General features: G+C 40.3%; 1 protein-coding gene across 2 annotated transcripts; it reads left to right on the top strand.

Annotated features, from left to right (window-relative positions):
- Positions 1-65: 65 nt before the first annotated feature.
- usp20 (ubiquitin specific peptidase 20) lies at positions 66-15,989 on the top strand. 2 transcript variants are annotated; one of them, XM_058617791.1, is made up of 25 exons: positions 66-251; positions 641-745; positions 1,980-2,033; positions 2,379-2,441; positions 2,554-2,694; positions 3,154-3,256; positions 3,460-3,529; positions 3,650-3,763; positions 3,905-3,983; positions 4,961-5,480; positions 5,596-5,745; positions 6,751-6,863; positions 7,069-7,241; positions 8,795-8,889; positions 9,014-9,047; positions 9,123-9,168; positions 9,269-9,449; positions 9,521-9,647; positions 9,739-9,908; positions 11,262-11,343; positions 11,653-11,761; positions 12,129-12,231; positions 12,316-12,384; positions 12,486-12,660; positions 13,015-15,989. In XM_058617791.1, exons 2-24 carry the CDS (start codon positions 668-670, stop codon positions 12,641-12,643), a joined length of 2,832 nt encoding a protein of 943 aa, XP_058473774.1. In that variant the 5' UTR covers positions 66-251; positions 641-667; the 3' UTR covers positions 12,644-12,660; positions 13,015-15,989. The 2 variants fall into 2 exon arrangements, with proteins under 2 accessions (XP_058473774.1, XP_058473773.1); XM_058617790.1 differs by having other exon boundaries at positions 3,905-4,004.
- Positions 15,990-23,048: the final 7,059 nt, after the last annotated feature.

Below are 23,048 nucleotides of genomic sequence, written 5' to 3'. Positions count from 1 at the left end.
GCGAACGGAGACTCAGTTTGGACCGGGTGACCGGTTTAGAGCGCGACATCGCGCCTGTGCTCGGCCCTGCTGCTGCTGTGGTTGGTTGGTAGGGGGAGTTGTTAGGGGATGGTGGGCCGGTGTATCGCGTATCTCGGCTCGGCTCGACTCGGCTTCGGGGTGTCTTGCTAGCAGTCGATCGTCAGGCAGTATGCGACACTGAGGGGAATGAAAAAGGAGAGCTGTGATCGCTGCGGCAGCTGCTTCTTGTGGTTAGTACGAATCATTCACAGCAGTCACTGTTGTCACGGCTGCTTCAGCTGCTGCAGCTTCTGCTGCTGCTGCTGCAGGGGGATGTTTTCTGAGCTGTCGTGTTAGTAAACATTAGGCCTCTCATTCTTCACAGTTGTCACATAATTCTGTGGTTTTATATACAAAAATAACATGTCTCTGACACTAAGTGTCCAGTTTCCAGACGTCAGAGTTGAAGAGCATGTGATGTGTGTGTGTGTGTGTGTGTGTGTGTGTGTGGGCACTGCAGCTCCTGTGTTTGTGCTGAGATCATAATATATATTATTATTATTTTTTAGCTTCAGCTACAACAGCTTGGATTCTATGCATTTACAACAGTGTTGTTATTGTTGCTCTATTACATTATCAGACATCTTTCTGAAGACAGTGAGTAGCTATGGCTGAACAAGACCTTTGTCCCCACCTGGACTCCATAGGAGAGGTAACCAAAGAGGAACTCCTCCACAAATCCAAGGTGGGTTTTCATTCATTTGTAGTAAACCCTCTGCACAGTGTGATAGATAGATAGATAGATAGATAGATAGATAGATAAACTGACAACAGATGACTACCGCAGTCAAACAACAGTCACCAAATGTACACCAAACCTAATATCTTCATTTCTTCTCACGGATGTTCAGATCCCAGGCGAGCCCCTAAATGTTATAGATCATATTTCCACACATACCCACTCACCAGCACCTTCCCTAAGTGTACTTACTGTAATAGAGTGTCCAGTGAGGCCCTCTGCTGCTGCAGCCTATTGTACCTGCTTCAAGATTTGTGTGTTTCAAACCAGTCTGGTCATTCTCCTCTGACCTCTGGCATCAGCATCTCTCACCCAGAGAACTGCCACTCACTGGATCATTTTTCTTTTTCCAGTCATTCTCTGTGAACCCCGGAGATGATTGTGTGTGTGTGTGAAAATGCCATGAGATCATCAGTTTTCTGAAATACTCAGTCTGGCACCAACAACAGAGCCACTCAAATCACCCTTTTTCCCTCTATTCTGATGCTTGGTTTGAACTTCAGCAGGTCGTTTTGACCATGGTCTTCATGCCTAAATGCATTGAGTTACAGCATTATTTGCATTTACGGGTAGTTAACGAGGTATTACTATAAAAGTGGCCAATGAATGTGTATATAGGAATAAAATATCATATATTAAATGAGATATCTTCATCTCGTCACGGGGTACACCCTTGACAGATCACCAGTCCATAACAGGGACACATATAGATTCAAACAACCATCCACTCTCACACCTACGGTAAATTTAGAGTGTCCAATTTACCTAATCCCCAAACCTTGTTGCGACTGGGTTGCAAACCTGGGTCTAACCACTACACCAACCGTGTGGCCCCTGAACATAACCCATGAAATGTAACATTTAAGGACATACACCACGGCTGTACAAAAAATAAATAAGGAAAATCATATTAGATCTGCAACAATTAATATTACAGTGTGCAGTTTGTGCAATGACATGAAGGTGCAGATGTCCAGTGCAGGTTTGTGTGTGTGATGTACAGTAGCGGCAGCCTTTTGTCCATCAGTGTAATGTTAAATATATGAGCTGGTTGTTGTTTAAGCATTCACAATGAGAAGCTCACTGACGCATGAGTGAAAACACAAAATGTGCACGTGCCCGTGAGTGTGTATATGTGTGCGCTTATTTTTCCCCTCATGTTCACCTCTACTTGCTGCAGGGAACCTGCCAGTCATGTGGAGCAGGTGGTCCTAACCTGTGGGCCTGTCTGCAGGTAAACTGAGTTTAGCATTTTTGTAATGTCAGAGGCAATTGTGGGTTTAGCTCGTGCGTGCTCTTGCGTAAATGATGACGACAGCACCAGTCATAAATTATTTGAGACACGAAGGCCTGTGGGTAAATGCTTTATAAGTAGTGATGATGTGGGGACACGATGTAATTATAAGAGCAACTCTTCTCACACTCAAGCAAGCACATACACAATATGCAGTGTGCAATTACAGCTATGGTTTTTATGTTTTGAATGACACCTCACAGTGAAGGATTTACTCTTAGCTGTCAAGTCAGATGGTGATGCAGTCAGCTGTTATCGGTCTAACACGGCATTTCTCTTCTGCAGAATGATTGCCCATATGTTGGCTGTGGGGAGTCTTTCTCTGACCACAGTACCCTGCATGCACAGGTAAAACACGACCACTCCTGCCTGCCTGATTTTCTGCTTGTCAATTTTGCAAACGTGTACAAGTTTCCATTGGATTTTCTTATATTTGTGTGTGTGTGTGTGTTCCCTTTAGTCAAAAAGGCACAACCTGACTGTGAACCTGACAACGTTCAGAATCTGGTGTTATGTGTGTGAAAGGGAGGTGTTTCTGGAGCACCGGCCTGCCCTGGTGCCTGTACCTGCTGCTCCCCATCACTGTAAAGCTTCAGAGCAGGTACCAGCTTTTCCCCCACAAGTTCACATGTCATTTGTGTTGGAGCCCAGCAACTGCAGAAATATACACAAATGTTAATTTATAAATGATGTTTTAAATCATAAGAATATATGTAAAGTGGTAGTGTGTAACTTTTACAAACCACTGTTAAATGAGTTTCTACAATGCTGATCCAAAAGACTGTCTGTGTCTGTGTTTTTTGTTTTTTGTTTGTGTTGGACCTTTAGTGAATATATGACCATCATTGTTTTGAAGATCTGGAGTTGGAATATTTTATAGATCATAGATCGTGTATTGTCAATCCCACTTCAATATTGTGGAATATTGGAATATCCTGCTTGTTTGAGTTTGCACACGAAAGAGTTAAAACTATAAAGGACTGAGGATGTGATTTCAAATTCCCACAAAATGTTTATCACCCTCCTTCATATTGTTAGTATATTTGAATCATTTTCACAGGAAGGAGCTCCTCAGCCTGTGAGTCATCCACTGAAGGCAGTACCGATCGCTGTGGCAGAGGAAGAAGGTTCAGAGTCGGAGGAGGATGAGCTAAAACCCAGAGGTACAACTAATCAGTTTCCTTCTTCTAAAACAACAGTTTATTTAAAGCCTTTTAAAACAGACTAATTTCATACATTCATCTTCAGGGCTCACATAATTAGGTCACAGTTGCTGTATTTAATGCATGTATTGCAATAATCCTTGGTGGTTTGACTTACTCACTCAATAAAAGACCTTACTTCTGGTTTCTACCGTTGTTTTTAGGCTTGACTGGGATGAAAAACATCGGAAACTCTTGCTACATGAATGCTGCTCTTCAAGCTCTGTCCAACTGGTGAGGTCACCTCGTCTGATTACTTTTGGTCATTAACTGTGGATGTGGGTCTCTATTTTCTTTGTTTTTAATATTTAAACACTTAAATGTTTGTTCCCCCCACTCTCTTTCCTGAACCAGTCCTCCTCTCACTCAGTACTTCCTGGACTGCAGTGGATTGGTCCGCACTGATAAGAAGCCTGCTCTCTCTAAGAGCTACCAGAAACTCATCTCAGAACTCTGGCATAAAAAACGGTAAGAAAACAATGGAATTCCAGGCAGCTTTTGGAATAACAGATGAAAAGCTATCCTCTTTGTACTAAATTAAAACACATTAATTCCATCCATATGAAATTAGCTATAGTAAACTGTCTCCCATGGCTGTTACTTTCTCAGGCCCAGCTATGTTGTCCCTACCAGTCTGTCTCACGGCATCAAACTAGTAAACCCCATGTTTCGCGGTTACGCTCAGCAGGTAGGGGCAAGCAGCCAGCAGGTAACTACATCTGGTATCACTCGACATCTTAACACTGTTTTGTGTTTTTGTTTTAAAATGTAAAACCCTGCGTTCTCATGCGTCCCATACAATTGGTTTAACTTTGCTGTGAACGACTACATTTGGGTTCTTTGCTTTGCACATTTGAGGCATGATTGTGTCAGTTTTGGGTGAATATTTGTGTTTGTTTTTCATTTTTATCATTAGAATCAGACAAGCCTAGAGATGTTTTAAGTCAATAGAGGAAGGGAAGGAAAGGACTGATTTAGTCATGTTTTTTTCTGGTAATAAACATACTAATGAGTGACATATTTATCATTCTCACTAGAGATTGATAGATATGAAATAAAAAAAACAATAGTCGAAGCACAGCAGGGTCACATCTAGGGATATGCAGAAATTGGAGCAGCCATTAAAGGCAATGCAGTTAGCACATACTGCTACTTGTCCATTCACTTTGCATGTGTGTTATACAAGTCCATGCTTGCAAAGTTGTCCATAAATCATACAAACATCACATATAAATTGCTACAATTTGCTTCTATGGCATACTGTAAATGACTTTGTATCACTGTTAATGTTTGTTTAATTATCATAAGTATATCAAAAATATCTTCACATATGAGACATCTATCAAAAAAATACCACAGGATAAACGTGTTGACCATCGTAATCCTGACTGTTGCAGTATCTATGAGTGACATAAAGGTGCCTCAACACTGATGGGCCATTATCACTAAATACTCATATGAGTGCAGGCAGCAATGTAGTTTTTATAGAGTGGGAATGTAAGAACAGTTGTGAAACTGACATCACTACGTTTGAATATCTCTCCTACAATCTTCTTGTTTTAGTCAAGCTTAAAGACATCTGTCTGTAACCCATTTACAGTTGTTTCTGTAGCCATGTGATTCATCCTCCATTTGGCTTCACGTAATGTGCTTTTCGTGCGACAGGACACTCAGGAGTTCCTCCGCTGTCTGATGGACCAGTTACACGAGGAGCTGAAGGAGCCCCTGACTGAGTGCAGCATGAACGGCGACGGTAGTGACGGCGAGGACAGAAGAGATGGCGACCGCTCGCCGTCCGAGGATGAATTCCTGTCGTGCGACTCCGGCTCCAGCAGTGACCGGGGTGAGGGAGGAAGTGTTGGTGACAGTGAGCTGCTTGTGCAGGACGAGTGTGACGGAGTGAGGTCGCCGCCTGTTGGGGTGGTGGATGTCAGTCCCGGCGGGGTCATCTCAGAGAAGGAGAGGCAGAAGGAGCAAAGGGTGTCTGGCTCGTCGCTTCATGGAGGCTTGCAAGAGATGGATGAGGACGCTGATGTGGATACAGCGGCTGCTGCGGAGGAGGAGGAGGAGGTTCCCGAGCGGGGAGAGGAAGAGGAGTCGACACCAACTCCAAACACTGAGGTTCAAAACCAAGACAACAACCAGACGTCTAATACCGGACCAGGCCAAAGCATCAACTCGTCAGGTAAAGTCCCAGTGAGATGATGCATTTTTACAAACTTTCTCACAATATTTACAAATTAAAATCCACAAAGCCACTCTTATTTTATATGTATTATATTCATATGCCACTTCTGTAGAGCCCGACAATGAAGCATCAATGACCCAGCCACAGTCCACTCCCTGCAGTCCTGTGCGAACACTTCAGGAGCTGCACACCAAACTGTCCTCCAGTCCGCCTCGCTCCAGCCCGCTTCGCTCTGCAGGACCTGTGTATTCTTTCAAAAAAGGTGAGGAAACAAAGACAAGCCTTTATTCTTGAATCATTTTATTTCTAACACAATGACATATGATTTCCTGTGGTGGATGTTTAGACTCCGCTCAGACCTGGTAAGAAACGTCTGTCCTCAGTGTTCCAATCACATGCAAGACCACATATGATCAGATCTAGGGTCCCTGGCCTTTATTTAAATACACACTTACATTGTGACGGTTTGTTAGAACAGAATGATGTGTCTGATGTCAACATCTTTGTGTCTACAGAGTTTGAGTGAATCAAAGCTCTGCTTGTGCTGCCGTAACATTACATACATTTTAACGTGTTCAAATTCTGGCTGCATAGAAATTGACATATGAGCACTGATCAGTGTAAAAAGAAGAAAAAGAAAAAGAAAACTGCTGCGGATCAGACATTAGCCGAGGACGTGGTCTCTAATCTGTCCTGAGGTTTGATTTCAGTCGTGCAGATCGGGAAAGTAGACACGTGTCCTCAGACCACCTCTGAATGTCATTTCTGTCATCAGATCTGAGGACACATGCAGGATGGAAGATGGATTGTGGGTGTTCAGATGTATACTTGGTGTATGAGCCAATGAGATCACTCTGATCACTCATGACTAGGGCTTTCAGGGTTAGGAGTGTGTTGGAGCTGAAGGGAACGCGTTACAGTTTTACAACAAAACAATTGAGAAAAAGACGACAGGTTAATCCCTTAGAAGGAAACTCTTTCAAAGTGCAAATGCTGATAAATATGCATTAACTTTTCTGAAACAGACAGCGTGTTACCTCAAGCTTAATGCACTTCTTTAGATGTGAAATAATCAAATAAATGTAAAAGACAAGTTCATCACTCATTCATCTGATTTCCAATTAAGGTGTGAAACAGAATCTCAGAGTCACACGAGTAGAGAAGTCAAAGCACCAAATTTGAGGTTCCCCTCTGAATTTAATGTCTCTCCTCAACGTGCTTGCAAGTCAGATAACATCAACAGCATTACATGTGATGTCTCTTCCAGCTCAACTGCTGCTCAGTGCCAGGAAGAAGAAGCAGTCCCACTATCGCAGTGTGATCTCTGACATCTTTGACGGCTCCATTCTCAGTCTGGTCCAGTGTCTAACCTGCGACAGAGTGAGCTGCACTTCACATATTTAGACACCAGAGGAGGCTACTTTCATTTTTGTTCAGAAACCACAGCATATTACTCTATAAATAACATGGTTTTTTTTGGACAGGAGAAAGTATGGCATGTGTAATTGTTTTATTTCAGCATGAGGAGTATTTTACATCTTTGTACTGACCGGGACACGTGGTGTCAATTCTCTGAATGTAACAGGTGTCCAACACAGTAGAAACCTTCCAAGACTTGTCCCTCCCCATACCTGGTAAAGAGGACTTGGCCAAGCTGCACTCCTCCATCCATCAAAACCTTCCAGTCAAGACGGGCGTTTGTCCTGACACTTACGGCTCGCAAGGCTGGATCTCCTACTTCATGGATTCCATACGCCGGTCAGTGGACCATGTTAATTTGTTAAAACATCCATCCATTCATCAGTCAAACTTAATCCGCACAGCCCTTTTTCATAAACAGTAAACGTAACACATAAGTCTTCTTATTCAAACATTATATACCATAACAAACGTGGCACTGCAAGATGGAAGATGGCGGCCTTTGTAAAACTTTGGGTTGCAACATTCAGCCGGTCTGAGTTTGCTTTCACACTTTCGCACTTCAGTGAAACAAACCGAGCCTTTTCAATAACGTATTCCCCTCCTCGCCTGAGGTGGCACTGCATCAATAATTACTGAAGGAGAAGACAAGACAAGACAAGAAAACTTGCCCTTCTGTTGGTTAATGCAGGGCAACTTCTGTTTCCGCCACATAAGAGCAAAACATGGAGCTGCATCAAATCCTATTGCTCTTTTGTTTTATACAAACATACGACACATATACGCTGCAACAATGGGCGCGGCCGTTTCTCCCGGCTATCGCTCTACACGCACGTATGCTTTGGTTTTGGCAGTCAGTGTGATTTTGAGAAACATGAATCCAGTGGAAATGATTCTTTGTGAGCAGGTCTCATTTTGACTCAGACTTCATTTTTAAAGTAGGACTCTTACAGAGAAAATAGGCAAGTTTGATCATGACATTCTCCTAATAAGGTTATATGTGGCTGTGGAGATCACATTTGAAGCCAAGGAAGCTGCTGTCAGTGATGCATGCGAGGGCTTGCAGATCTGCACCTGCCCTCGATTTGTTTGTGGCACATAAACAGGCCTCCAGTCTGGTCTGGTCTCAAGAATTTATCAAGAATCTCATAATTCATCTTCTGCCTGAGAAAGTTCGGCTGCTCTTATCACGTCGGATCACAGGAGACTAATGAAGAGGAATGTGTTGGAATGCATTTTGCTGAAATTCCAGCAGCTCGAAGATATCAAAATAATCAAAGCCTCATCTTCGTCATGACAGTGCTCATGCCGTCACTCAGTGACTGGGGGGGCGGGTGTTTTGAGGCAGGTTACGAGTAGGGTAATATTTTAGGCCTCAGGCTTGTTCGTCCTTTACATGTTGATATAGGTAAAGGAGTTCCTCAGCACTGTGCGGGCTGTTTATACAGATGGTGTTTAAAGTCCTTCCTAGACTCTAATCACTTATTTTATAACAATGGATTCCTTGGATTTATATCTGTTGTATATTTCTATTTCTATAACATCAAATCAATAAAAAAAAAAGAATACAAATCATATTTTTTAGCGAAATGAATAGTTCAATCCAACTTCCTGTTCAATAAACCTTCCCCATCCATCTTTCCAACTTTAAGTTTATTATTTCTTGTTGCAGTATGACCTTTAGAAATAAGGGAAGGCTTTATAAATATTCTAAATTGCTAAATATTCCAAATCTTCTGTTTTAAAATTAACATTTAGAATGTTTCATATTTTTAAAAAAAAGATTGTTTTTAACTGAAAACATTGTTTTATAAAGTAAGATATCTTTACTTGTGCTTCCTGTTTGTTGTTGGTTTTTGATGACAATAGGTTTGTGTCATGTATTTGAACAGGTTTGTAGTCTCATGTATCCCTACTTGGTTTTGGGGGCCCATGGTAACACTAGAGGACTGCCTCGCTGCCTTCTTTGCCGCCGACGAACTCAAAGGTAAACAATATGATGCACATGCCATTCTTCCATAATGCATCGTATTTCAATTATTTACTCTTCCTCTCAATGAAGAGAATAGAATTATGTCAGAATTTACACTCACATGAATTCTTTTCCTCAGGGGACAACATGTACAGCTGTGAGAGATGTAAAAAGTGAGTATGTGTAGCAAATACTCGTGGACTGGTTGATCTTTTGCATTCATTTACACGCCATGTTGTTCTCTTCAGGCTGAGAAATGGTGTCAAATATTGCAAAGTGCTGCGACTCCCTGAGGTATGGCTTTTATTCCATAAAAATCTCATGTTTAGTTTTGATTGTGGTCGGACCAACAACAACAACTCTCTTTTTTTTTTCTTTTCTTTTTTTGTTGTAGATTCTGTGCATTCACTTAAAACGTTTCCGGCATGAGGTCATGTATTCATTCAAGGTTAACAGTCATGTATCCTTCCCGTTGGAGGGCCTCGACATGCGACCTTTCCTGGCTAAGGAGAGTCCGTCCCAAGTCACCACTTATGATCTGCTATCGGTCATTTGTCACCATGGAACAGCAGGAAGTATGAGTTGCTTGATTAAGGCATTTTCTTCCAGATAGTTTTGCCCTTATTACAACATTGTCTCGTTGCAGGTGGACATTACATCGCTTACTGTCAGAACGTGATTAATGGCCAGTGGTATGAGTTTGACGACCAGTATGTCACAGAAGTCCACGAGACAGTGGTGCAGAATGCCGAGGCTTACGTGTTGTTCTACAGGTGAGGATGGTGAGCAGGACCCAGCAGTCTCAAGCATCTCTACTGAATCCACTCCCACTGATGATGATGCCTTGCTCTGCGACTTGTGCAGGAAAAGCAGCGAGGAGTCGGTGAGGGAGAGGCAGAAGGTGGTTGCTTTAGCCAATATGAAAGAGCCCAGTCTGCTGCAGTTTTACATCTCCAGAGAATGGCTCAACAAGTTCAACACCTTCGCCGAACCGGGCCCCATCAGCAACCATACATTTCTTTGTCAGCATGGCGGTGAGCTGCATACCATGTCTGTTTCTTTAAAGATGTTTATCAGGCACTTTTCCCATCAACATTCAGCCTCATCGCGTTGAAAAAGCACAGACGCGCCTCATTAAACTGGGTTTAAAGATTGTTAGTCAAGGGGAGTAACAAAACTGTGCATTTTTGGCTTTTGTTTATATTTATGACTCTGAGCTGAGAGATTAACTCAGACAAGCATGTTATTTTGACTGGAGCACAAATTGATAACAGAGAGCTTTAATTTGAACATTTAAATCAGTCATTGGCAATTAATCCTTTAACACCTAAGCTTCAAAATATTTTTGCTTATTTTAACCGTAAGTGCCAGAAAATGTCCTGTGAGTAAGTGCTTTTTTTCCAGAATAACTTTCAATATCTGGCAGTTATTTACAATTTACTGCATGTGCCAATAGTGTATTAACAATTTAAAATGAAGAAAAACAAAATACACTGTAGTTGTACATGAACACCAGATGTTGGGTGTTAAATTGTAAATTTGAACAGTATAAAACACATTTCAAAGTAACGAGTTTATGTCTCAATGTCTAAAAACAGGCCACAAAATAAAAAAAACTATGTATAGGCATTTTTTTTGCAATTGTCTCCTCTCTGATGACAAAGACGCGGGTTTGCCGGCTTCCTGCAACAGTGCTAGTGAAATTACCGTAATAACCACACATTGACTTTGAAGTGCAACTTCTCAGCTTTCAGAAACCGTTGGAATTTTTCCAATAGCACAAACCGTCGCGCAATTCCGGGAATGCAAAGTATCATCTGCTCATACGCTCTGTGTTAAAGGGTTAACAAATAATGCAGTTGCAAAAGAAAGGTGTTACATTTTTCCTTGTACTGTACATGCAACTCATCTCAAATTTCATTCATGGGGCACTTTTAAAACAACTGAGGGATGTACAGAATAATCTAGCACAGCAGACAGACTACACAGCTTCCTCAGTGGGTGCACAATGCCAAAGCCTTAACACAGTAGAAAATGAGACTCTGTTTTGATGTTTTAACAATCCACCACTCTGTGATGAGGAAGTGTTGTATTTACTTTCAGCCTGCATTCACTTGCCACCCTTTCCTCAAGCTAACACACCCTGCAGCAGTCCGTCTCCTGATTTCTGACAATAGAGACTGGTATTAGTCTTAGCGGGGCAACAATTACTTTGCCAGTCGGTGAATTACAAACATTCAACACAAGACAAGGCAAACGCCCACAGATACAGTATTTACGACACAGATTAGGGATTTTGTGTAGGAGTAGGAATGAGGTTAATGTTCTTTCTGGGCTCCATTACAGCCTGGGAAAGTTAACATGCAACATATGTTATCTCTTTCCAGGGATCCCTCCTACTAAATACCACTACATAGATGACCTGGTTGTGATAGTCCCCCAGAATGTGTGGGAATACCTTTACAACAGGTAAATAATGCTGCATGTCCCCATTTTAGAAAATGACTCAATGCATGAAGGCATGAATGATTGATACATTTTAATCAAATCTTTACTGCAAGTTTTGGTTGTCGTTTCTGATCCACTATTTATTCATAATAGCACATAGCACTCATTGCAAAGGGTACATAATAAAAAAAATGATTCAAAGCGATTGGCATGAAGACATAAAAAAGGTGTAAAACAAGGCTTCACTTCAGTTTACTGGTGTCACTCACTTCCATTTGGCTTTATGTTTTAGATTGTCTGTGTTAAATATCTATGTCTCTTTACCCTCAGTTTTGGAGGCGGACCTGCAGTCAACCACCTTTATATGTGTGCCATCTGTCAGGTGGAGATAGAAGCTCTGGCTAAACGTAGGAAAATTGAAATCGACACCTTCATCAAGGTAAGAGAAGAATTCCGTAATCCCTAAAAATGTGTAGATTATATTCAAGTTGTCTCTGCTATTAATTATGAAATTTTATAAATGTTTTTAAATGTTTTTCCCTTTTGAAAATGAGATGGACACTATGTGCAATCTGCTTTGCACAGATGCACAAAGCCAGATGATATTCCCTACCACAGTAACCACAGCAGCTCAAGATCAATGCCAGATGAGGAAGAAACAACTCTTCCTTGTTTGTCCAGAGTTAACGACAGTGTACACGTGTGTTGGCCAACATGACCGTGACCAGCGTTGACACCCGACACGCCTACAGCTGTCATTCTTTGTGTTGTTGGGTATTTAATGAGCAGTTTTCTCTTGTCTGCAGCTGAACAAAGAGTTTCAGGCTGAAGAGGCTCCGACAGTGATCCTGTGTATCAGCATGCAATGGTTCAGAGAGTGGGAGAGTTTTGTGAAGGGCAAAGACAATGGTACGATCCTGCATGTACACAAACACAGCAGCGCGTTCAACGTGTTCCTCGTTACATACGTGGTTGTTTTAATTCCTCTCTCAGAGACGCCGGGTCCCATCGACAACAGTAAAATCGGTGTCATGAAAGGAGGACACGTACAGCTCAAGCAAGGTAAGCTTCAGCACTGGGTTTGAATAAAAAAAAAAAAAAAAGAAAGTAAAACACAAAAACAGGCAGTACCTTGAATGTTTTTACGTGTGTTTTGCCCTCAGGTGCAGATTATGGTCAGATCTCAGAGGAGACATGGCAGTACTTGTTGGGTATTTATGGCGGTGGCCCCGAGATCGCAGTGAGACAGACGGTGGCTCCGGTCGACACCGACAACCTTCACGGAGAGAGGAAAATTGAGGCTGAGACCAGAGCACTTTGAGAGGGAAAGAAAGAGAGGTTGGAAACTTTTCTTACGGGCAACATTGCAGTCAGTGTTTCATGCATTAGGCGTAGTAATCCCCCCACGAGAAGCCAAATGCCCTCCACACATACTTTAGAGTCATGTGTCACAATTTTCTGGAAAGCCCTGGTCATGGAGCTTGTAGCTCGTCTTGGAACTTGCATCATTTCCACCCACTTTGCGTAAGTCAAACACGTTGACTCATAAAATCACTATAGCCAGGAAAAGCGCAAGAGGAGGAATATCCAGCTGTAAAAACATCTGTAAATTCAGTGTAGACTGTTTGAATTTGAGAACACAGAAGGGTTCATTTTGTTCTGAACTTTCTTCTCAACTTTTATTATACCCAGGTCCTCTGATTCCATTTTCCACTTCTGCCCTCACAAGAAGCTGAGGAATTTGCACCCTGGTGAAGAAAACCTTGTTGTGAGCACTTTGTAAATGTAGCAACATCTTATTGCCGAATCCCAACAGGACAGCTGAACAGACACTTGACTATCACATAGTTTATTTAATGGATAACTCTGATCCTCGGTGTTAAAGTGTGATAATAAAGTGTCTCGTCAGCATCCCTGGTTGTATTTGGTAGCTATGGTGTTTCAGTGACTGCTGTGTAGGTGTCACGTTCAGCTCTGTTGGCAGCTGCTGTGTCCTGAACCATCACGCTGGTGAGAAGAGCACTGCAGTGTGAGGTTTGGTTTTGACATTTCCTGTTCACTGGAAAGACAACAACAAGACTTTGAACAAGATTTTTCTGTTGTTTCCTAGTTACACAGAAACAAGTTCAGACATCAAGTCAGCAATCTTGCATAAGTCATTCTCGTGCACCTCCAACTTTAAATATGCATACACCCAGCCCTCAGGAATGGAACTTTAGTTTTGTTTACGCCAATCAAGTTATCTTTAAACTTTTAACTTTAAAAGAACTGTTTTCACCAACGAGATATATATATATATATATATACATACATATATATATATACACATACGTGTGTATATATATATATGTATATGTATATATATATAAAATCAAGCACAACATGCACACAAATTACAACAGTTATGGTTATTTATGATGCTATTTGTTATCAGATAATCTTAAAAATAAAGCTCTAGCCTGAGGCAACACTAGGTGGCATGTGCTTATTTAAGTTTCTGGAAATCGTTACACCAATCTTATCCACTTGAGGCGTCATATCATGTTCACAAAGCTGTATTCCTTATTATTATTATTATTATTATTATTATTGTAGGTTCAAACATGTTCCACTGCCTCACAGCCAACAAAATTCTCCTATACATTTTTTTATTTATTCTACATAATAATCAGTGCAAGCTAAAGGTCAACAACAAGCTCATGTACAGTAGACGATACAAGGGTAATTATCAGACGAGCAGCTTCAACTTCCTTATGGCAATATATTTCACAAGGCATATAGAGAGAGTACATCAAAAACATCCAGGACTTTTTAAACACACATGTTTTGACCTGTCATAGCTGTCATTTTCATTGCAAACAATTAGCAGGGTGGGCCACACGGTGATGCAGCGGCTACCATTGTTGCCTCACATCAAGAAGGTCGCCAGTTTGGATCCGACCGAGGGCCTTTTCTGTGCGGAGTTTGCATGTTCTTCCCATATGTGTGTGTGGGTTTCTTCACAGAGTTCAAAAACATGCAGAGTTTAACTGGAAAATTGACAGTAGGTGTGAATGTGAGTGTGAATGGATGTTTGTCTCTGTATGTTGGCCCTGCAATGGACTGGCGACCTGTTCAGGGTGAACTCGCCCTATGTCTGCTGGGATTGGCTCCAGCCCCTGTGACCCTCATCTGGAGGTTAAAGTGGGGATAAAGTGGAAGGCAGCCTTTTCGTTTCCAAATTGGTTGGTGGTTTTGTGGTGAATTGTTGACAAGTTTTGTTTGTTTGATCAGTAGAAGAAGCTGTAAATACTATCCCGACAACACCGTCAAACCACTGCTTACACATTCAGCACTTTTGCTTGAAGCTGTGTTTTTGGCCAGGTGATGAATTTGAGTCAATCTTATCGTCTTATCAGACTATCTTTGGCTAAATGTTCAACCATGTTCACCAGCAAACTGTCTGGCTCGCCGTGTCACTCTGCTAGTGGGAAATGAGTAGGCACAGTTTGTGTTTTGTAAAAACGGCCACCAGCCTTTGCTGTAAATATTGGTGTGAAAATTAAGCAGTCATGGGGACTGGGGAAAGGTGAAGTCAGGATTTATTCGGTAAAGGCTTCGTGGCACTGGCACGTGGTCTGAAACAGAGAAGCACAGTAGAATTTGTGTTACCAGTGAGAGAAAGTGGAACATTCTGTGTGGAGGAAAGGCCAGGTTCTATAAGCTGTTGATAAGGAGATAATAAGTTGCAGGTGTGCAGCCATGAAGTCTCCAGCCAACACAAGCCACAGGGGAAACCAGCAGTCCATATTGGAACAAAAGTTACTATAAATATTCTCAAAGCCAAGTAGAGCTGCAGATTCAAGTAACTAATGGTTTTCAAATATTATAAAAAAAAATATTGATTATGCCTGTTTGTGCTGCATCCTTGCAAATATTCATTTGGCAGATCCAGTAGTTTCAGTACATTTTCCAATGAGAGTATTTTCAAGAACTGTCACAGAACTGTACTCAATTCACCTATGTCCCTAAGAGACTATTTAAAAAACTAAACTAAAACTAGCATTATATATTTTCACCTGAAACTTTCCAGCTATGACTTGTCAAAACATCAGTTTGGGCTCTTGTCATCTATTTAGTTTGTTGATGTGTTCAAAGAACAATGAAAACGTGGGTAATCTGTACGTGTGCTATGTTAAAAACTTAGTTTGGGAGAATATGTGCAATGAAAAAACAAAGGCCTTGTGCTATACTTGTGCAATCTTAGCTCTATCATCAGAAATACTGGACAACTCTCAGCACAGCTGGCAGGGAAACCTGGTGCAGTGCATCGCAGCTTATTATATTGCAGTGTTAAGAAAATATTGTCCTCCTGTGAGTTTCTTTTCTTGTGTTACAGCTCATAACTGTGTGTGTGTGCGTGTGCACGCGTGCAAGATTTCCATTTCAGTGGGAAATACACGGATTGTTGTGGTAGGACAAAGTTCATCAGTGGCATCGGCCTCTCCAGACTGGCTCATGTTCACTGGCACATACATCTTTCAGTACGTGCTCTGTATGATACTGGGGACACTTTGAGACATGGTGATTACGTGGTTGACCTCAATTCAGTATGTCTTAATGTCTGTGCAACTGATGTAAATAATCATGACTGGTTAAATTATTAAAAAAAAATGCCTGATCTTTGATTTCCATGTTTTCGTGTCACTTTCATTTTTTTCTTTAAAGTAAAAAGGTTAATAAATAAATGGAACCAGCAACAGTGAAAAATGCAGGAAAACAAAACAATGATGATGAATGCGACAAATATTTTTGGTTTTTATTCGCTCTTTAACTGAAGCTGGAGCCGCAAGACAGTGAGACATGAAAAGCTAGTTTCTGCCTAATACTAACAAATTCCACCTGTCATTATTAGAGCTCTCATACACAAGCATTATTTCATCTCATGTCTCTATCGACACAAGGGACCGATAGGGGCCATTCACATACAGCCTCAAATAGCACAAATATCAAGAATCGTGTCAATCACTACAGTGGAGTATTAGGGCCAAACTGAAAACTTTCTTCTTTTTTTTTTTTAATCTTAACAAGTCTTATATTATGAGAATAAAGTTGTAAACTTTTGGGAATAAAGTCGTTATATTATGAGAATAAAGTTGTAATCTTTTGGGAATAAAGTTGTAATATTATGAGAATAAAATCGTAATCTTTCGGGAATAAAGTCATATTATCCGAATAAAGTCATAATTATGATTGATGCATTATCGCAGATGATCAGCTGCAACCTGTGTCAAGATGAGAATATTACGACTTTTAATATATTTCAACTTTATTTTTGAAGTATTACATATTTTTTTCTCTTTAGTTTGGCCCTAGTACTCACATGCGTCACATGGAGATGAAAATATCTAAATTCTTGGAATTCAGCAAACACTTTTAACACAGCTTTTGATATTTTTTTATGTTTTGATTGATTGAGCCAGCCTCACAGCGTTCCCACAAAGCACAAAACTGAGAGTTTTGTGAAACTATTAATTTTTAAAAATGTTAACAGATGTTGCATTAAAGGAAATAGATATGGTGCTCCATAGAATAAGAGACATGATAAAATGGGTAAATCAAGCCATGCTGGAGTTTCAAATGCTGCATAATTACCATCTTAAAACATCATTTTATTATTACATGTCCTTATAGATCACGTTTATTAATTAATTCTTATTAGAGTCAACACATTTCTTGATATCATGACTAGGTTTTAAATCACATACTCTATTTAAAACAATACATGAGCAACGCAGAGGGACCATTTCACTGTTTTCATTTGAGAAAGAGGGAGCAACTAGTTAAGTGAGCAGCTGTGACGTCATCTCACGTCCCAAATGTATGCTGAGCTGAATCCAGCCAGACACAGACCTACCAAGAGGAAAACAGAGCGGGCTGCATGGAGGAATATGGTGCATTTACTGAGCATCTTTGCAGACAAGAGAGCAACAGAGAGACACTGCACAGATCAGGTAAGAACCAGAACCTAAATAAAAGCCGGGTTAGACTATTCTCTTTTCACACACCCTTGTGCATCTGCAGCATCTGTCCACGTCACGTTACCAAAACAGTGGCACATTTTTTCACAGACACAGACCCACGCAGCTCTGACAGGACACTTGTATCAAAGACTAATGAAATATCCCACTGCAGGATTTTTGCGGACCAGCGAGTAATAAATCATGAGATGAAAATACAAAGAGAATCCAGGACAACATGCTGCTGACAGAATAGTCACCTCTGCTGGCTCTGTCCACTGGGACGGGATGGGTGTGGCAGGTTTAGCAGCAGACGCCACTCCATCATCTTTTCAATTCTTTTCTCTGCTGGTGAAGGTCAGATCATAGATTTAGCAGGGCAGGTTGATGAGAGCTGTATTGATTAGTGGGAATCATTAGCAGGTCTGTGCTAGTCAATAAGGAAATAAATGAATTGCATGGACTCCCTCGAGTCTTTGTAACTCTTTTGACCACCATGAACAAATGTAGTGAACACACAGCATCCAAAGATGGCATCTCTGTTTACTACTATAGCTGGAAGGACATTATTGATTCTGCATGATGCAACAATTGATTTTGTCAAACTGAACATTTAAAAATGAATACTGACAAGAAAATAATTAGATATATGGAATTATATAAAGAAACAAACAGAAAAACTGTATCTCTACTTCTTATGGCAGCATTAAAAACAGGAAAGAGCTTGTTTCTGCTTTCTTAAGCGAGCCACACTCGACCCCTATTTGTGGGTTGACTCTGTATTTGCCCTCACCCTGACTACCCTGACTGAAGGTCATGCACATGTATATGTTGCAGTGCTGACACAACATGGTGGAAGTGGTGGTGGTGGTCGTCAGAGGAGCTGTTCGAGGAGTGTGTGTGAAAGTGTGTTTACAGTTAAAATAGCTGTTTGTCCCCACACATCAATCTCCTCTGCAGACAAGGAGGAAAACACCCATTTTCAAAGTCCATGCATGTGTGTTCTGTCAGTTTTTCGTGTTTGTGAGATTATTTTTCCTTCACGTGAACGCACTCACGTCTCAGCTCAACAATCAGCAACAAGTTGAAAAAAAATATGCGCATATGCATGATGTAAAGGTGAAGAAGACATGTAATGGTGAGACTATAAATCTCACCCCCTGTGACAGTGACCTTTTCATACCAGAAAGGATGACAAGACTTTTTCCACAACCCTCTCCATTCTACCACGCACTCCCACTCCCTTTACCATCCCCATACTTCATGTGGGTGAATGAAATGAATCACAGCTCTGGTTTATTTAAGCAGAGTTGTTCTTCAAGACAGCACTTATTCTACAAGGCATGAAAACCAAACAGTTTATATTTCAAAATAATAATGAACAAACAGACTTTGGCCTTTAGAACTTACATTTTTTACTTGTAATACTGTATTTTTTTCTTTTTTTAATGACTAACTCCACATCTATTCTCTCCACAGGCATTAGTTACATTAACTGACATCAAGCTGAAGAGCGATAACACAACATGGGAAGTTAAAGGCTTGTTTGACGATCTCACACTCAGCCTAAACTGAGTGCTGCAGCTGCATATTGTCAGAGGAGCGAGTCACCAGATGTGTTGTCTCCTGCAGTGAAAGAAGATTTTCCTCTGCCTGAAAGCTCTCTCGTCTCTGACATTTTTTTTTTGCAGCAACTTCCATAAATATTTACATGCCTTGTCTCGTGGCTGTGAGAAATGGAGAACACCTAATGACTCCTTATATGACCCTTTAACTCATGGTTTGCCTCATCGGGCCCTACAGGCAGAACTGGATGCTGAGGACTGTTGTGGTGCTTTTGGTTACTTTACAACAGGACAGAACTTGATCCAGAGACACACTCTTTGTTGTACAGTACCGTGCACTGCACCTCCCTTTTCCCTGCAAGAAAAATATTATAATTATAGCAGAAGAAAATGATAAACATATCCTGCGTTTGAACACTCAGTCACAGGAATAAGCATGGACTCTGTGTTCTGTATGATAAATATCCTCTATTCATGATGATAATCGACATCATGTTTTATTGGACTTCATGTTAAGAAAGTGCTTTATGAAAGTGTAATAATAGTAATGATAATAGTAAAGTAAGCAAATACAACGATAAAACACAACACAGGGTGGAATAAGGAGGAAAAGTCTGAAGTCAAAAAGTAAAAACCCTGTTTTAACTTTGAAATAAAACAGAAAATGTCAATTAAACAGTAAAATACAACACAGGGTGGAATAAAATAGGAAAAGTCAAGAGGTTGAAACCTTGTTTTAACTTTAAAATAATTAAACTAAAAACGAAAATAAAACAACACAGGGTGGAATAAAAAGAAGCTAGTCGGAGGCTAGAGTAATATCTAATATCCCTAGAGATCTAAGTTTAGGGGCATAAGTAACAAAGGCAGCCTCCCCAATTAACTGTTGTGGGGAACCTCCAATAACCCAACAGTGGACTAGCAGTAACGTTAATGTTATGATCATATCTCAGCTTTTTCATTACATTACATTACATTACATGTCATTTAGCAGACGCTTTTATCCAAAACGACTTTTCCTTTTTGTTTCGATATAGATGGCAAATAGATGCAGCTACTGGTAGTGCTCATGTTTTTAACAGTGTTTAAATAGAAACAACTGCTATGTACTGTGGTATTCTACACTATACTACAGATAATATAGGCTTATTATTAAAGATATTTAAAGATAAAGATTTTCAGTGACATCATGTTGTTGTGACCTAAATGCTACCTATCGTAAGAAATAACTTAAATGTGTAGTGTGTAGAGTAACTGTGGACTGTGTTTCTGTATAATCTGTCCCCTGACCTGTGTGCACACACACACACACACACACAAACACACACATTATGGGCTGTGTCGTGTGTTCTCAACTGGTGGACATGTGGACTGTGAGAGCGGGCAGGACGGAGCGCAGGGCCATGGAGTTCACGCTGCAGGGAGGATACCACAGAGTGACGGGTCTCCACTACATGTCGTCCTTCTCTGACGCCGAGGACTGCTGTGACGACACCAGCTCGGGCAGCTCTCTCACCTTAGACTGGCAAACTCAAGGGACCGATGTCTGACGCCTGACCGAGAGGTGTTAGCATCCAAAACATGGAAAGCAAACACCATGACATGCACAGGACATGCTGAATAAAGTGTGTTGATCGGTGTCAAAGGAAGAGAAGGTGTTGGAACCTGTTGTGCTTGAAAGGCCACCGGCAATAAAAATCCTTTAAATGGGAGCTCTAAGGTGTTTAAATCTTCTTCTTCTTTTTGCCATCCTAAAATTTTGAATTGGTCCAGTACTCTTCAAAAATGTTTTACTGGAGGTTTTTCTTCTATTTTTCCAGATTAGTTTTAGCACAGTGTTTAATTCAGGTTGAAGAGATATTTAGAAGAAGCAATTCAACAAAGTAAAAGTAATATTAGTTTTATGAGTGAAAATATAGTCTTCAAACTAATGCTCATAGGCTCTACTGTCACATACATGGAAATCTTGCCAAACCAAGAATCGGTAAATCATAGACAATTAATTTAAAAAGAAATTAAAATACCATTAGGACATTTTGAATCAATACCTGTCAATACTTGAGGTCCATTTTTCTGATAATACATTTGCATGAGTAAAATGAACTCATAGTAAAGTACTTGTGATGCCAACAACAACCTACATTCCTGACATTATTAGCGATCATTTTATTGGATTATTACTGATGCGGAAATGTCGATGTACCATTTTTCTGTAGTACGGTCTTAGTTGACTTTAAAATTGGTTGTGTGTGGGTCATATTGTATTATTATTATTCATACAGTATCATTTTTACATTGTAGAGTAGGTTTTATGTTTTCACATTGTGTTCAAAGGCCTTTGAAATGTGGTGCAGTATACAATTCTAGTAAAGTAAATGTACCACATATTATATTTTCATGATATCATTTTATTCCATTCTATGTAAAATGGTGTTGAGCAATACGTAGGTGGATTATGGCACCAGTAGTGCCAGTAAAGTCCAGTGTTTTACAACAAACCACGCAGCCCATGTTTTGCCAGCAGTGTAACACATGAATTCATTTTCCCAGAATGACCACTACTACGCAAATGAAAGGATTCTGGCTTCAGGCGTCACATAATCTCTCTCTGACTCAGACGGGCATGGCAAAGGAAATAATATTTTTGCGGAGCACATCACACAGAGTATTATGATGGATGTTTTATATTCAGGCAGAAAGGCTGGGGTTGAACGTGGCTTCCTGCATTTCTATATCATGTTGTGCAAAGACTGTTTAGTAGTAATCGGGAAGCCTTATACTATTTGCATATTCTGAAAATAAACAGTACAAAGAAAACAAATAGAATGAATTACTGTTTTCCATTTCTCCAGAATGTGCCTTTTATTTATATCAGGAGCTGGGTCAGCTCTCCAGAGGCCGCCATTGTGTACAAACATGCTCTTAAAATAGCTTTTAGTGGACAAACTTCTTCTGAGCTTTGATGCTAACTGAAGGCTACATAGGTTCTCCGAGACACGAGGAAGGGAAGGGTGAGGTGACGGATATCCAGCTGCTATGCATGCAACTTCATCAAAAAATGTTGCTAAGTTTTACACACTGTGCCTTTAAGTTCAGTAAATGAGTTCTAAAAACATCTTCCAATATGAAATAATACTGGTGAATACAGTAGCTTCTGTTTGTTTGTAAATCATTGGCAGTATTTAGTGTCTTATTGAGGTTGTTCTCACTTTTATTTCCACATATTTTTTGATTGTTTTGTTTCTCTGTGGTCATTTTGTGTCTCTTTTTTTAATGTTACCAGTCTCTTCATACACGGTGCTCTGATTCATGGCACTTTTGGGCCTGTGTCAGAAAAAGCTTGATCACTAATTCATGCATAATATGCAACTAATTCATCAACTATCTACCACACTCTGACTCGGGGCGTGTCATACAGGGGATGACCACACCTCTGGCTTAAAGACATTTTTAAACTCTTACTTTAGTGAGTTTATGACCCTAATCTTTTAAGTAATAATAATCCTTAAAACTAGGGTCTGTAATTTTGTTTTTCTCATTTGTTCCAAAAGTCATCACTATATAAAGTTGTCTGTCTGTCTCAAAAAAAAAATGGTGGGGGACCTTGATGGGGAAGCGTTTGATATTTTGCACTTTTTCGCTCCTTCAAACTTATGGACTCTAGCTTTAGCTATGCTGTTCCTAATTAAGGCTACACTAGACTGGCATCATGTCATTTAGCTTCAAGTACGTGTTTATACTTATTATTGAATTTCTTACTCAGCTGCATTCATATTTGCCAAACTTAACTCTCTTATAGTCCGATTACAACAATAACACAACTCCTTCACTTTCACATTAATCCTTTATGAATTTCACAAAACAAGTATGGACTATTCCACTAAAGTTCCACTTTTCACAGCTTTGAGGTTTATTCAGGTCTCAGAACTGTGTGCATAACTTTTAAATACAATATAACAGATATAACAGATTTTATTCAGACTCTCAAAAACAGTTCAAACAATGCTGATCAACATAGTGACATTCCTGCGCCGGATACATAAAGTGATCCGTTATACGTCAAGACAGATGAAAGCAACCCCAACACTGTAAAGCCAGTAAAGCTAGTAAAGCGAGATGACTGCAAACTGGTTAGAGTCTGACTGAAAACACAAAGAAACAT

This window comes from Solea solea, chromosome 19, assembly GCF_958295425.1.
Source record: "Solea solea chromosome 19, fSolSol10.1, whole genome shotgun sequence".
NCBI classification, from domain to species: Eukaryota; Metazoa; Chordata; class Actinopteri; order Pleuronectiformes; family Soleidae; genus Solea; species Solea solea.
Note: the sequence above shows the minus strand (reverse complement) of the source record. Positions and strands in the feature narration are given on the sequence as shown.